This window comes from Garra rufa, chromosome 18, assembly GCF_049309525.1.
Source record: "Garra rufa chromosome 18, GarRuf1.0, whole genome shotgun sequence".
In the NCBI taxonomy this organism is placed as follows: Eukaryota; Metazoa; Chordata; class Actinopteri; order Cypriniformes; family Cyprinidae; genus Garra; species Garra rufa.
Window position 1 is genome coordinate 9,147,889 of NC_133378.1, and position 16,986 is coordinate 9,164,874.

Genomic DNA, 16,986 nt, shown 5'->3' on the forward strand with positions numbered 1-16,986 from the left:
TTAGTAAGTTGTTAGCAGGTTGTTAACATGTTTCTAGCATGATTAGCAAGTTGTTAGCATGTTTCTAGCATTAGTAAGTTGTTAGCATGTTGTTAACATGTTTCTAGCATGATTAGGAAGTTACTAGCATGGTTCTGACATGATTAGCATATTGTTAGCATGCTTTATTTTATTTGTTAGATAGATTGATAGATTTTCAGAAGTTTAAATGGCATTTCAGTAAGTTGTCTTTCTCAAGCTAACTTAACAACGTAAACGGTTAAAAATGAGTTTTTGCTAGAGTTACGCCCGGCTGCAGCACACCTGCTCGGTTCAACTTCTGACCTGATACAGGAAAGTGAAATGAATGAGAGGGATATGATCAAGCTGTCAAACATTACAAACAATATTCCGAGTGCTGTGTGGGAGTAACCTTGTTCATGTTGCAAGCTGTCTGCTGTTAATGGCTGTTGAACTGAGGGAAGGAGAAGAGCCCCTGCCAAATCTAGCATTAACATGATCCACCTACACACATTCCATCTGAGAAAGACAAAGACAGGCAAATATTTGCAAACGATTCAGCCATTAGGTTTCATTCATAACATTATGCATCTATTCTATTTGTAGCAAATGTGGATGAATGTTACAATACAAATCTTTAAATTACACAATTTATGTATTTTCCAGTGATATGTCAGACACTTGTTCCACTAGGAACAGACCAGCTACCTGTTTTTATTTAATGTGTGGCATGATATTTTTGAAACAACACAGCATGGACTTTTAGAGTTGAGTTTGGAATGCTAAGAAGAGGTAAAGATTGTCCTCTAGTGGACAGCATGCTAAATAATAATAATATCTCAGCTATGAAAAGAGCGCCTAATTCTCACAACCAACAATGACTTTCAAAGATGTTCATCATTCCATTTCAGTTGTATCAGTGAAAACAACACTATCGGATGAGTTTCGCTTCCTGCTGTCCTGAAGAGTTTGAGACGCAAAATAAAGACCTTTCTGTCTTTTTTTAAGTAAATTTGTAATGGATTTATTTGTTCATTCTGCAACAAAACAAAAAAAACAGTCTTAAGTACAGTAGCACCAGTACATTTGTAGCAATAGCCAACAATACATTGTATGGGTCAAAATTATAGATTTTTCTTTGATGCCAAAAATCATTAGGAAATTAAGTAAAGATCATGTCCCATGAATATATTTTGTACATTTTCTATCATAAATATATCAAAACTTAATTTTTGATTAGTATTATGCATTGCTAAGAACTTCATTTGGACAACTTTAAAGGCAATTTTCTCAATATTTAGATTTTTTCGCACCCTCAGATTGCAGATTTTCAAATAGTTGTATCTCGGCTAAATATTGTCCTATTTTGACAAACCACACATCAATGGTTTCAGATGATGTATAATTTCATCAGTTTAAAAAAAATGTATCCTTCTGACTGGTTTTATAGTCAGGGTCACAAATGAATAAAATGAATAAAGTGACAACATGTCATACTTTTTTGCATTATCTTAAAGGATAACTGTTGCCAAAATGCAACCTGGGCTGTTTTTTTTTTTTTTTTTTTTTTTTTTACTGTAAACGAGACAAACTTATATCTAAAAGCATAATTACGACAAACGAGACGTTTTTGAGATTGACCGTGATTTAGTTTTGTGGTCAGTGGCCGGTGAATGGGAATACTAGGGGCATACATTTGAGCGCATCAAAATCGATATTTCTACAACACTAAGAAGGCTCGACACACCATGAAACTTTGCTCGAAGTATCGCCTGGGTCTCTACACATGAACTCCAGCATTGAGAACATTGTTTGTGTACACAGAGTTTACTAAAAAGAAAGGTTTTGAACAACTCACTTTCACTGTTTGAGTTTCCGCTCGCAGCCGTCTTGCCAGTCAAGAAGTGTCGATCTCCGAATGCGAGGATGGATAGCTCCTAAAGCATATTTCCATATAAATGCACGGCTAATTCGTTGTTTTGTCGCAAGTGAAAAACAATATTAACCTTCTAGCTGTAAAAAGAGCCTCATTTAAGCCTTATATTTCGTCCTATGGAGTCCATTCATTCGCATTCGGAGATCGACACTTCTTGACTGGCAAGACGGCCGCGAGCGGAAACTCAAACAGTGAAAGTGAGTTGTTCAAAACCTTTCTTTTTAGTAAACTCTGTGTACACAAACAATGTTCTCAGTGCTGGAGTTCATGTGTAGAGACCCAGGCGATACTTCGAGCAAAGTTTCATGGTGTGTCGAGCCTTCTTAGCGTTGTAAAAATATCGATTTTGATGCGCTCAAAGTATGCCCCTATACTCTAATTCACTGGCCACTGACCACAAAACTAAATCACGGTCAATCTCAAAAACGGCTTGTTTGTCGTAATTATGCTTTTAGATATAAGTTTGTCTCGTTTACAGTAAAAAAAAAAATTTTTTGGCAACAGTTATCCTTTAACTATACATACATATGGTGCATAATTGATGACATGCTTAGTATGTATGCATATGATTATTTTATTTGGAAAAATATAGTCCATAGGCAAAATTCTTAAATTATTTGGGAAGAAACATTGTTTAAGTGAGGTATAACAGGGCACAGAGCATTTCAGCACCAAAAAAAAAAACAAGCCACAAATTATTATTATTATTTTGATAGTTTAAAAACTGTAAGTGTACTGGAAGTTAATGAGAAAATTTGGCCTCAGTTATTCAACAGAAAAAGGTTTGAAGAAGAAGTAGGTTTGAAGAGTAAATATTCAGCCTGATCTACTATTGGTTACTATTTATTTACTTATTTAATTATTTATTTATTTCTAAAACTATTTTCTATTAGATAATGTGTACTTTTTCACCAGTACCCATATTTTCTGAAATTACATGTTCTGAAATCATGCTTTTAGTAGAACTCTAGGAATTAAAAAAAGAAAGATTTTTTTTTCATGTCTAGACTATTAAAATATGACCCTGGAACACAAAATAAAATTATCTATTTTTTTTATGCCAAAAATCATTAGGATATTAAGTAAAGATCATGTTCCATGAAGATATTTGTACGTTTCCTACCGTAAATATATCAAAACTTAATTTTGATTAGTAATATGCATTGCTAAGAACTTCATTTGGACAACTTTGAATGCATTTTTGTAAATATTTGGATTTTAAATAGTTGTCTCTCACAAACCATACATCAGTGGAAAGCTATTTATTCAGCTTTGAGGTGACGTATAAATCTCATTTGAAAAAATTGACCCTTATGACTGGTTTTGTGGTCCAGGGTCACATATGTATCATCAAAATCCTATTACCAGTTCCCAAAAATAAACCATGGGCTTACTACCAATAAAACCACAAAACCAAGGTTAGCCTACTGAAGTTAAATCATGCATGCTAACCAAAAAATTAACCATGGTTTTGCTTTACTAACCATAGTTTGACCATGGTATTTATAGTAAAACTGTGGTTATACAAATGTTAATTCAATACGCCAAACTACACTTTTACTATAATAAAACCATGGTTAATTTTCACAAGGGTTATGTGTTCTAAAAGGTAAAAAAAAAAAAAAAACATACAAAAACACTCCCATTTAGATCTAAATTATGACAGGAATTCTGTGAAAAACGTTTCGTTTTGACTGAGGGAGTAATAACAGCAGCCAGACGTTAAGTGTCCCGTCAAAGTGATTCAGTGGTATAAAAGAAAATCCCTTCGCCAAAAACCCGTCTCAAGTGAAGAAGTCACGACATGAATGGACGTACAAGCTAATGTTTATCAGGCAGCAGCATTCCAGAGTGCAGTTAAAGTAGGACTAATCCCCGTGACGTCACGACCGGGTGGTGGGGGGGACGAGCCTTCAGAAACACGAGAAGAGTCGCTTTCAGAGGAGCAAGTACCAACATGCCCAGATTACGGGACTTCCAAGTAGATTGTAACAATATATAAAAGTCGGAAATTGATCTTTAGCCACAGAGGCGTCTGGCAGCAATGCAGCGACGCTGCGTTAGACTCTGTAGAGGAATGATTTCCAGCCGAAGCCTTTAAACTTAAGCGAAACGAAATAAATGAAGGCGTTTTAATACTGTATAGTAGGCGCACAGCGGTTATGCGCGTTTGCGTGCAATGTTCGGTCGTTAACGCTACGCGACAACAGCAGCGATCGCCTCGCCGATTCTAATCAGCGATTTTTTTATTTTTGTTTCACACCAACCTTTAACGTTATATACAGCATGAACCAGTGTAAAGTCATGAAGGATGGCTATCTGGAGAAGAGGAGTAATGGACTTCTGCAGCTGTGGAAGAAGAAGCGCTGCGTTCTGTCAGAGGACGGACTCCGGCTGTACGACTGTAAAGGCGAGAGCAGTAAGGAGATGCGCTTCGAGCAGATGACCACGCTGGACTGCGTGGAGTACAAACGGGGACTGGTGTACTTCACCATCGTGATGAACGGCGGGAAGGAGATTGACTTCAGGTGCCAGCAGGAGGGAACGGCGTGGAACGCGGAGATCGCGCTCGCCCTGGTACGCTTTAAAAACCGCGTCGCCGTTCAGACCGGCAGGAACAGACATTTGTCACATCTGGGCAGCTGCGGGGAGGGAGACGTCGAGCTTTGAGGGTAAAGACAACTGATTTTCATGTTCAGCAGCGTTTATTCTGGAAGGGCTGGTTATGTGGTCCTAAGCGTTCACGCGTTCTCAGGATTCAATTATCCCGAATAACATCTGCTATTCATTTACTGGATTGAGCTTTATGAAAGACCGCTCTGTCCGGTCTGACACACGGAAAATCATGACTAAATATTCCTTTATGGTTCTGGGAGGCTTTACCAAAGGTTTCACATGAAATAGCCAACCCAAAAAGGGAGGAATTTCAGATTCCCAGTTGATAATTTGGAACCAACTCTAAAGAATCCCACTGGGAATTTGCTTAAAATACCAAAGGCTGGATATTTTAAAGCGCATATTAGAATAACTTTCTCCAATAGGAAAAATACTGATATGATCTATCAAATGGAATTTAAAAAACATTTTAAAACACCAATACACTCTTAAAAATAAATGTGCTTCAAACGGTTCTTCAAGCAATGCCATAGAAGAACCATTCAGTCAAAGGTTCTTTAAAGAACCATTTCTTGCTTACCTTTTTAGAATCTGAAGAACCATATTTGCCACAAAGAACCTTTTGTGAAACAGATGTTAAAGGTTCTTTATGGAACCATTTATACAAGAAGGTTCTTCTCAACATCGTGAAGCACCTTTATTTTTAAGAGTGTAGTTCCCTAAGTGCTTGTCCTGTTATTTGCAAGCCATATGGTTTCCAAAGCACACAATTATTAAATATATATGTGACCCTGGACCACAAAAGCAGTGATAAGGGGCAATTTTTTTAAATTGAGATCTATACATAAACTGGAGTTATTAAAGATGAATAAATAAGCTTTCCATTGACGTATGGTTTGTTAGGATGGGACAATAATTGGCAGAGATACAACTATTTGAAAATCTGGAATCTGAGGGCGCAAAAAATCAAATCAAATCTTTAAAGTTGTCCATATGAAGTTCTTAGCAATGCATATTACTAATCAAAAATTAAGTTTTGATATATTTATGGAAGGAAATTTACTAAATATCTTCATGGAACATGATATTAATATCTAATGGGATTAAATAATAATTTTAAAACATCCTATTTAATAACACAAAACCAGTCTAATAATAACCAGAATAATGTTTGGCATAAAAGAGAAATCAATAAGTTTGACCCATACAATGTATTTTGACTATTGCTACAAATATACCTGTGCTACTTAAGACTGGTTTTGTGGATTTTTTTCATGTTATTCAATAGGATGTTTTAGAATTATTATTTAATCCCATTAGAATCCTTTACAATTGCTTCCAGATTTTATTAGAAAACCCAACAGACATTTCGTCCTCATTTTTTGTAATAATAAAGGCATTCTTGCATAAGAGCTTGACCAGCTCTCATGCATATAAAGCAAAAGCAATTGAATCAGACCAGATATTAGTTTGTTTTTTTTTTGCAATAAAAATCGCAAACATGCATTTCAAATACACTCAATTTGCATTGCCAGAATTAGACTTTACGCCATTTCCATTTGTGCATGAAAAACTATGAATAATAAACCTCCAGTGTGCTGAAATTAGATTTCACTGGCTGAATTTGTGATTCCTTCCACATCTCATAAGTCTTCAAATGCTCCACTAATGCAGTATGACTTGTATCCCCCAGATTTCTCAGCCCAGATGCAGGACGGGATCCAAAAGAGGAGCAACCATGGACAAGAAAGTGAAGGCAGGAGTCCAATGTTAAGAAAACTTTAACTTGAACTCATATTTCATTTCTTTTGCGCTTCCACCATTTTTCAAAGTGACACCTATTGGCGTGCTCAGAGACACAGCGGATGGATTTGTGTACATGTGGGTTTTACGCCATGGATGTTTTGTACACAATGGAGATTTTCCATGTGGAAGTCAAAGGCAACAAAGACCCAATGGATTGCTCTTCTCCATAACTCAATGCTAATTTCACTCCTCACAAGGCTAGAGAGGATTCTGGCATCGACTTTGGACTTTTAAGAGACGTATTTACCTCGTGCTAAATGGAGGACTCACACTCAGTATTATAAGTGAAAGCATTATGCTGCTTTAGGAGACATTAACCATAGATGAAGTATGACTCACAGCTGCACTGTTTAACATTTCATAAGAATCTGGATTCGTTCACTCGTAAAGGTTTTTCAACCACACACAAAGCGCGGCAGGAAGACCAGACTGCTGTTCCTTGGAATGTATCCCGACTGGACGGAAAACTTGATGGATGTGTTTTTATTTTGTTTTCCATTGGGCAATGCTGTTATTACTACAATTTTCTCCATATTCTGCCTACTTAACCCGAGCGGTTGCCAAAGTTAGAAAAGAATGGTCTGCGTTGTGAGGAAAAGATTATAGGGGAAATGTGTTCTGCACAAATGCTTATTATGTCATTAGGTACACGTCGTCCAAAAAAATTAAAGAATGATTTTGTGACTTTGTAACACATATCAGTGTGAATCTATCCTAATTAGTTTTTCAAAGCCCAAGGCAACAGCGGGATGTTTGATGCTAATTAGAAGCAGTGTTTCAGCTCTCAGACGCTTACCCGACTCTCAACTTCAAGTGTCTCTGCGGCACATGCCCGGACAATGGCCTCAATGACTAATAATGTCCCGCCTTGCTTGCTTTCCCCAGCTGTCAGTTTCACATGAGGCCTTCAAAGAAGTTGTCAAACAGGGCTTTTTCGTCAGGATGAATATGTTTTGCTATTGTGCAGTAATCTGTAAAAAGTTAAGTACTGCTCTCCTGCTTTAACAAACTGAGGCGTGAAAGGAAGTGTAGTATTAATATGAAATATGCCACAACTGGTTGTTATCATAACAATGTGAAAATTAAATGACAGACCTTGAAAGATCCATTTAAAGTCATTGATAATCTGATGAAATCTTTATAGCTCTTAACTGAAGGGTTACAACCCAATAATGAGTTAAGCAAGGTTAGATCTGATTATGAAGAGCAGGGAAATAATGTTAATTGCACGCAAATAATAATATGTAACTAATTACTCTGAGTGGTTATGTTATATAAGCACAACATAAGGTTTTACTAAAGTGAAATGAGTCGAGGCTCCACCATGTTTATATTTATGTTGTTTCTATGCCATTGTTGCAGGCGTTACAATGTTATTGTGGAAGCCATGAGTCACGTAACAGTTAAAAAGACATACAATGCAAACCATGTGTCATATTAATCATAGCAACAGTCACACAGTCAAACCAAAATTTAGTCAGACACCTTTGAAATTTTTTACATTATGAGTTTATTTGCTATAGCTTAGAAAATAGTTATAAAAAATGATGTAAAATCAAGAGTTAAACTGTGTCAGAACAAATTCATATTGATAATGTCAGATAACTTTGATAGAAAGGTATGCAACACAACATGACAATAATTGGCTGAGAATCTGAGGGCGCAGAAAAAGTCTAAATAATGAGAAAATCACCTTTAAAGTTGATCATACAATGTAAAAAGTTTTCGCCAGATTCAACTTATTTTTAAGTTAAATCAGCTTAAAATTACAAGTCATTTTAACTTATTACAATCAAAATGAGTTGATTTAACTTGTGAGTTTGAATGACTTAAGTTGATTTAACTTAAACATTTTAAGGCAGCTGCTAAAATTACGATTTTAAGTTGAAACTGGTGAAAACTTTGTACAGTGTATGAAGTTCTTAGCAATGCATATTACTAATCAAAAAATAAGTTTTTTAATATATTTATGGAAGGAAATTTACAAAATATCTTCATGGAACATGACCTTGATATATATCCTAATGATGGCGTAAAAGAGAAATCGATAATTTTGACCCATAGAATGTATTTTAATATACGGACCGGTCAGATCAAATCCTTTGTTGGAAATTCTACGGAATTTTTGGGTATAACATGTCATAGTTTACTTTATTTTACTATTTTACTATGCTCTCTTACATAAATGAACTATAGTGTCCTGCACCCACTAGTAAAAAAAATATCAAAAATTATACCTGGTGTCTGAATAATTTTTGGTTTGACTGTATATAGAGGTTTTGAGGATGACTAATTCTATTATATATATAATTGTATGTTATGCATTTGTTCATATATATTTTTATTTATACACATATTTATATTTAAACTTAAATTATATATTTTATTTTAATTATTACAATATACACATTTCATATACAATTAATACTTATACTGAGCAAAGATACATTAAAATAAGATATAAGTCATTTGAAAATAAATAAAATAAATGCTGATCTTTTGTCCCCCTAATATTTATCAGAGAATTCTGTAAAAATGAAGCAACACAATAGTTTTCAATATTGATAAAAAATGTTTCTTAAGCAGCAAATAATCATATTAGAAATATATTAAAATACAAGAAATATAAGAAAACTTTTTAAATAAACATTTTTTTTTCTTTTTCCTGATAGCATAAACAGTCTATTTTATATTTTTACATTAACAATGTAATCAAGTTCCAAAATAATACGCCAAGGCAGTAATCATTTAAAGGGAAAGTTCACCCAAAAATGAAAATGTTATGTTTATCTGCTTACCCCCAGGGCATCCAAGATGTAGGTGACTTTGTTTCTTCAACAGAACACAAACGAAGATTTTAACTCAAACCGTTGCAGTCTGTGAGTCATATAATGGCAGTGGATGTGCACCAGACCTTTAAAAGTAAAAAAAAAAAAACATGCACAGACAAATCCAAATTACACCCTGCGGCTCGTGACGATACATTGATGTCCTAAGACACGAAATGATCTTTTTTGTGAGAAACTGAACAGTATTTATATCATTTTTTACCTTTGATACACAGCCACGTCCATCTGTCCTGAGCAAGAGTTTAGCATCCGGCACGTTACATGTATACGCAAATGCCGGAAGCGATCTGTCGCATGTATACAACACTCATTGTTTACACAGTGCACAGAGATTGTGGATATAGCGGCTATTCGAAACGGTAATCACTTGCGCTTATCCTGATTGTTCAAACCGAATAAAAAAGCTAAAAGATTACATTTGCTTGCGCAAACTCATCCGGGACTGTTGACTTTTCACAGATTTCCCCTTCCGTCATTTGCGTATACTACACCAGAGCGCGTACACCTGTAACAAGCCTGATGGACGTGGCTGTGTATCAAAGGTAAAAAATGATATAAATACTGTTCAGTTTGTCGCAAAAAATGATTGTTTTGTGTCTTAGGACATCAATGTATCGTCTCGAGCCGCAGGGTGTAATTTGGATTTGTCTGTGCATGTTTTTTTTTTATTTATTTTTTTATAACTTTTAAAGGTCTGGTGCCCATCCACTCACATTATTTGGCTGGCAGACTGCACCAGTTTTAGTTAAAAACCTTTGTTTGTGTTCTGCTGAAGAAACAAAGTCACCTACATCTTGGATGCCCTGGAGGTAAGCAGATAAACATCACATTTTCATTTTTGGGTGAACTATAACTTTAAGCAATATATTTTATTTGTGAACTTAGCTATTCTTTTAAATATCTTTAGCTTGGTAAATGTTGATCACAGACACAGAGATTTACTTGGTGTGTTCACACTTGTAGTTCGGTTTGTTTGGTTTATTTGGTCCGGACCAAAAAGGAAAATGATTTAGTTTTGATCCACTTAGCGTTCACACTTTCATTTTTGACAGCAAACCTAAAGATACTGAACCTAAAGGCATAGTGATATGTTCACAACCTGATTGGTCGGGAATGATGTATATTTACGTGATGGAACTCACGAAACTTAAAACAACTTCAACTTAAAGCGGCGCTGTGGGTGTATGGCATTAAAGTACCATTCACTGATCAGTCTGCTCAATGCCGCCCTTGTTGTGTCTAGATGATTTTATTTTCACCACCTGCAAACTCACAAAGAGCTCATACTGTACGTTTGCCCTCTGCTCGTTTTGTTTTGGATACACCACTTGTTCTCTTTGTGAAATCATGTCGCAGAGCATCACATCTTATCATTACTTCCTGTTTTTGGTTCATTTAGAAGTATTTTGTCCATGTTGCACTCATATTTCAATAGAACTGCACCTTCGATTGTTTGGTGCACACCAGGGTTCGGATGGCAGCGTTTACACTTACTCAAATGAACCATGTGAACAAGTGTGAACGCACCATAAATTTGATTACTTACTAAAAACTCCCACAGATCATGTTTTCACGCCATTTTAAGACTTGTTTTGATGTAGGCTAACAAAGTGGCTATATCTAAATGTGAGTTGTTCACTTACTTTTTGAAGAAAAAGTCTACTCAACATTATTATATTGTTCTTTCAGACCAAGGTTGCCAGGTTTTCACAACAAAACCCACTCAATTGCTACTCAAAACTAGACCAATCGCATTCCGTGGGTTAAAATAAAAAATTTTTGCAGGGTTCCCCTGGTAAAATTTGCATTCCAGGGGCTAAATATTACATTATTGGGGTCGCTTCAACCTGCGGACATGAAAAACAACCCGCGACAACAGTTAAAGTAGCCCAATTCTGTGGGAAAATCTTGGACTTGGCAACACTGATTTAGACTGATTTGCGAATGTGAACATGCTCAAACACAAGAGGTGGGATTTAATGCATGAACCAATCATGCACTTTTAAAAAATAAAGGTGCGTCACGATGATTTTTTGTCTAAATGGTTTCATAAAGAACCTTTAACATCTGAAGAACCTTTTTGTTTCACAAAAAGTTCTTTATGGCAAATAAGGTTCTTCAGATTATATAAAAGTTAAGAAAGAAATGGTTCTTTAAAGAACCTTTGACTGAATGTTTCTTTGTGGAGCCAAAAATGGTTCTTCAATGGCATCGCTTAAAGAACCTTTTGAAGCATCTTTATTTTTAAGAGTCTATCACGATGGATGCATTGCCACCTCTCAGGTGTCTTTCCTCCATTCATTCTCAATTAACTCTCACCAAACCCACCACATGCTTTAGGGGGGTCTGTTAAAAGTCAGTGGGCTCAGGGGAGGCGAGAGAGACGCAGACTCTTGCTGTAATTTTACCTGTTGGACAATGTTTCTTTAGAGAAACGAGTGATTTATACACTTTTAAATGTTATATTTTGTAATACTGGCATTGAACTACCTCCCTTGCCTCCTCTGAGTAAACACCCTTATAAAAAATAAATTAAAAAATGGATTTGTCAATGAATTTGTGACAGGTGAATATAAAATTTCCAGTATAACATTTCTGACAAGCTAAACATGTTAGTCTCTGAAGTAATGTAATTCATATAAGTAGGGTGATCATATTTTAGTTTTTAGTTTTGGTTTTGGTATCAAAATATGTCATTTCTATACCAAAACTACATATTTTACAGTTACAGTTATGCAGATTGATCATAAACACAGCTAAAACGCTTCCTACCACAGTGGCCATCTTTCACAAAACTAATATCTACCACAGTTTTATTACAGCTAGAAAATCAGTTTAACAGTTTAAAATCAGCCCAATTTCATGGAAAAAAAAAATTAGGATTTGGCAACCCTACATCTAACACGAGCTGCATCCAAAGCGATTTAAATACTCTGCATATTGATAGCGACGGGATTAAGAAAACAGTCCTGCGCAAGGCTTTAATACAAAAACGCACACAATGAATGGCGACTGCCCTGCTGAAAAAAAAACAGCTAAAACCAGCCTAGGCTGGTTGGCTGTTCTTAGCTGGTTTAAGCTGTAAGTAGCTGGTTTTAGCTGGTGGTTTCCCAGCCTGACCAGCTAAGACCAGCCTGGCCAGGCTGGAAAAGTGACCAAAACAAGCCAGCTGACTGGCTAAAACCAGCCAACCAGCCTAGGCTGGTTTTAGCTGTTTTTTTCACTAGGGTGTACAAAGCAAAAGCCGGACACATTTTTTTAAGTCCAAAAAGAGGATGTATGGTCACCCTAATTTAAGCCACAAAATAAACAAATAAGTAAAATGAGCTAAACAAAAGACATCGAACATCACCATCATGTTTTATAATACACAAAGTCAAACCCTCATGCATTTTAATATGCTGGCTGGCTGTTGGTTAAAATATTAGAACTAAAAACATCGACACACAAACTTATGAGCATCAGTGACAGTAACTCTGTTCTCATGGCTCTGCAAATCATGACTTTGCAATCCGTTCCAAACTAACAAAAGCACTCGGATGAAGTGAACTTCTACTGATGTCTCCTGCTGAGTGTGTAGGCAGCATTGAAGACTTCGTAGGCATATTCGACACTCTCCAGTGTAGCTGTGGTCTCCAGGCCGTTCGGTGCCCTGGGCTGTGCCGGCGGCCTTATAATAATAGGCAGATTGTGTGTGTGGAAAACCCCAGAGCCAGAGCTACTGAGGAGGCTCTGTTAAAAAAAGCCACAGTCTTGAGATGACTCAGCAGTCTGGCAGCTTCCTTACAGCCTGCTGGACTTCACCACATTTATGCAAGGGCTTTACTGTGCTGTGTACAGCAGTTTCAGAATAAAGTCCTCTTTGAGTGTGTGTTTACAGTGTTGAACTGTAATTAGACCAAAATACAGGCCGCTAATTGTCTAGTGGAGATTGCTAAGCTTTAATTTACTCCGTCGCAAGGCTTTCAGAAGTAGATAAGAGCTATAAATGCGTAGGTATTTATTTACTCTAAATATATTATGTCATAATGGAATTGCTTGATTGTTTAAAGTAAATAAGGTTGCCTCGTTTGACTCCTGTTAAATGTCACACACACATATAGACTCTCCCAGTTACGTAATGCTTCAGTCTGCACCTGGACGTGTTGTGGCATCTTTTCCCAAAGGTGTGTCGCTGCGGTTTTAATGAGGTTAGAGGCGGCACACAGTGGCAGTCAGTGCGCACTGATATGGATTCACACTCATAAACACACTCGAGGGTTCATGAGAGAAATGACCTGTAGTAATACAGCCATGTGCATGTCCATGTGAAGTGTGTTCAACAGCTGAGCTCTGATAATAAACACTGCAGGAAGGAAGCTCATATATGAACATCCATCTACAAGAATAAGTTTGGTCAAGAACACTCTGAAAAATAAAGGTTCCAAAAGGGTGTTTTTGCAGTGATTCCCCAAAGAACCTTTCAGTGAAAAAAACAAAACATTTTGAATAACATTTAAAAAACTAAAGAATTTTTTAAACTATAAAGAACCTTTTGTGCATTTGTAAAGTTTAATGGATGTTCATGGATCTTCATAGAACCACTGATGCTAAAAAAGAACCTTTGATTTTAAGAGTGAAGGAAAATATAATCATAGTCAGAAAACAAAATATAAATATAGCTGCAAGCAGCAATTACAGGGCCAAGCACAGAGGCAAAATGAGGAGCTAAGCATGGCATGGCACACTAGACCAACTGCAACAATAAGTGAAGGAAGTAATTTTAAGATGACTTTCGTCTCAATGACAAAAACATTATGTAGAACTCCTAGTTGTCAGAATAAAGGAAACCGGATTTAATAGCGAATGCAAATAAAACAGTTTATTTGAGGCAGAAAGAAGAAAGAGATCGTGAGTAGAAGGACTGGTCGAGCCGCAGGTGGAATCCTCGGTAGCGCAGGACCCAGTGGACAACCGAGAGCAGAGGTCAGGAAGCAGGAGCGGCGAGAAGTCCAGACGAGCCGGAATCCAGGAGGGGCGAAGACAGAGGAGAAAAACACAGGAGACTGCCACAGCACGGAGACAACACCAAACGATCTGACAACAGGAGACAAGCAGAGCGATCTTAAATAGCAGTGCTGATGAGCCGCAGCTGAACCTGATCAGCTCATCAGCGACAAATGACACACCCACACAAACACACACACACACACACACACACACAGACATGCAACTCCAACACGTATACACACACATACAAGATGAGTAAATGAACCCATAAACCGTGACAGTACCCCTCCTCCCAGGAGCGCCACCTGGCGCTCTAAGAGGATCTTACCCGTAGATTGTAATCATCTATAAGGGAGTGATCCAGGATGTCCCTAGCCTGAACCCTACTTCTCTCCTCCGGACCGTAACCTTCGCAGTCCACCAAGTACTGAATTCCTCTTCCCTTCCGCCTCGAGTCCAGAATGTGACGGACTGAATAGGTAAGTTCCCCATCTACGAGACGCGGCGGTGGGGGAACCGGGGTTGGCGGATTAATGGGAGAATGAAAAACGGGTTTGACTTTGGAAACGTGAAAGACGGGGTGAATTCTCCTGTACGCCGGAGGGAGTTTGAGGCGGACTGTCACTGGATTAATGATTTTAGTGACGGTGAAAGGGCCTATGAATTTGGGTGCTAACTTATTACAAACGGAGCGGAGCGGAATGTTACTAGATGAAAGCCACACTTTTTGACCAACGACATAAACGGGAGGCTTAGACCGGTGGCGAATGGCCTGTGCCTTGGTGCGAGCCCTTACCCGGAGAAGAGTCTCACGGGCTCTTCTCCAGGTACGGTGACACCTGTGGACAAAGGCGTGGGCCGAGGGGACCGCGACTTCAGAATTCAGACTGAGAAAAATGGGTGGCTGGTAACCTAAACTACATTCAAACGGAGAAAGGCCCGTGGATGACACTGGTAACGAGTTATGCGCGTACTCAACCCATGAGAGCTGCTGGCTCCAGGAGGACGGATTCTGAGAGACTAAACACCGCAACACTCTCTCCAGATCCTGGTTAGCCCTCTCAGTCTGCCCGTTGCTCTGCGGATGGAAACCAGAGGATAGACTAACGCTCGCCCTCAGAAGATGGCAAAACTCCTTCCAAAATTTGGAGGTGAACTGGGGACCTCTGTCGGAGACCACGTCTATCGGGAGGCCATGAATGCGAAAGACGTGATCAACGACAGTAACCGCTGTCTCCTTGGCAGAAGGTAGTTTGGGCAAGGGAATAAAATGAGCCGCCTTCGAGAACCGGTCCACCACGGTCAAAACCACCGTGTTACCCTGGGAGGGTGGAAGACCAGAGACGAAATCGAGAACGATATGGGACCAGGGTCTCGAAGGGTGTTCTTAGTCCCCGGACGATAAGAGATGACAAAATCAAAACGACCGAAAAAAAGAGCCCACCGAGCCTGCCTGGAGTTAAGGCGTTTAGCTGACCTGATGTACTCGAGGTTCTTGTGATCGGTCCAGACGATAAAAGGTACCCCCGAACCCTCTAACCAATGACGCCACTCCTCCAATGCTAACTTGACTGCCAACAGTTCTCTGTTAAAAAATGTCATAGTTACGTTCAGCTGCCGACATGCGATGAGAAAAAAACGCGCAAGGATGCATCTTGTCGTCCGAGGCAGCACGCTGGGAGAGAACCGCACCTACCCCCACCTCTGACGCGTCAACCTCCACCACAAACTGACGTGTGGGATCAGGGGCAACAAGGATGGGAGCCGAAACAAAGCGGCTTTTGAGGTTGGTGAATGCAGCGTTAGCTGCATCAGACCACCTGAACGCCGTCTTGGAGGAGGTTAAGGTGGTCAGAGGAGCGGCTAGTTGGCTGAAATTGCGAATGAAACGCCGGTAGAAATTGGCAAACCCCAGAAACCTCTGCAGGGCCTTGCGGGAATCAGGGGTTGGCCAGTCTACCACAGCCTTAACCTTGTCGGGATCCATGCGCACTCCCTCGGGCGAAATGATGAATCCCAGGAATGGAATGGACTGTGCATGAAACGCGCACTTCTCCGCCTTGACAAAAAGCCCATTCTCTAGAAGCCTCTGGAGCACTCGCCTGACGTGCTTAACGTGTTCCTGGAGAGAAGAAGAAAAAATCAGTATGTCGTCCAGGTAGACATATATGAACTGATCGATCATGTCTCTCAGCACGTCATTAACGAGGGCCTGAAAAACCGCGGGCGAGTTGGACAAGCCAAAGGGCATGCCCAAGTATTCGAAGTGCCCTCTGGGGATATTAAACGCGGTTTTCCACTCATCCCCCTCCCTAATGCGGACCAGATGGTAGGCATTGCGCAAATCCAATTTGGAAAAAAACGGATGCTCCCTGCAACCTCTCGAATGCTGAAGACATCAACGGTAAAGGATAGGGATTCTTTACCGTGATGTTGTTCAGCCCTCGGTAGTCAATACAAGGTCGCAGAGAGCCATCCTTTTTTTTGACAAAAAAAAATCCTGCCCCGGCGGGAGAGGAGGAAGGGCGGATGAGCCCGGCTACCAGAGAATCAGAAATGTATTTCTCCATGGCCTCCCTTTCAGGAGTAGAAAGCGAATATAACTTGCCCTTGGGCGGAGACGTACCTGGTAATAAGTCTATAGCACAGTCATAGGGACGGTGTGGAGGAAGAGAAGCAGCTCTGGACTTACTGAACACTTCCTTCAGGTCGTGGTACTCCGGGGGCACGTTTGACAGGTTCACCGACTCGTCCTGCAACACAGAACGAGACACAGAGGGACAAGCAGAC

The 16,986-nt window shown here is 39.0% G+C and overlaps 1 protein-coding gene across 2 annotated transcripts; it reads left to right on the plus strand.

The window, feature by feature from the left end:
- The first annotated feature begins 3,880 nt into the window (after positions 1-3,880).
- phlda3 (pleckstrin homology-like domain, family A, member 3) lies at positions 3,881-8,592 on the plus strand. Of its 2 annotated transcripts, none has more exons than XM_073823406.1 (2): positions 3,881-4,608; positions 6,246-8,592. In XM_073823406.1, exon 1 carries the CDS (start codon positions 4,223-4,225, stop codon positions 4,604-4,606), a length of 384 nt encoding a protein of 127 aa, XP_073679507.1. In that variant the 5' UTR covers positions 3,881-4,222; the 3' UTR covers positions 4,607-4,608; positions 6,246-8,592. The 2 variants fall into 2 exon arrangements, with proteins under 2 accessions (XP_073679507.1, XP_073679508.1); XM_073823407.1 differs by having other exon boundaries at positions 3,881-4,513.
- The last annotated feature ends 8,394 nt before the right edge of the window (positions 8,593-16,986 follow it).

What these genes read in the sequence shown, in the direction of transcription:
- phlda3 (XM_073823406.1), top strand. Translation starts at nt 4,223, where the DNA reads ATGAACCAGTGTAAAGTCATGAAGGATGGCTATCTGGAGAAGAGGAGT.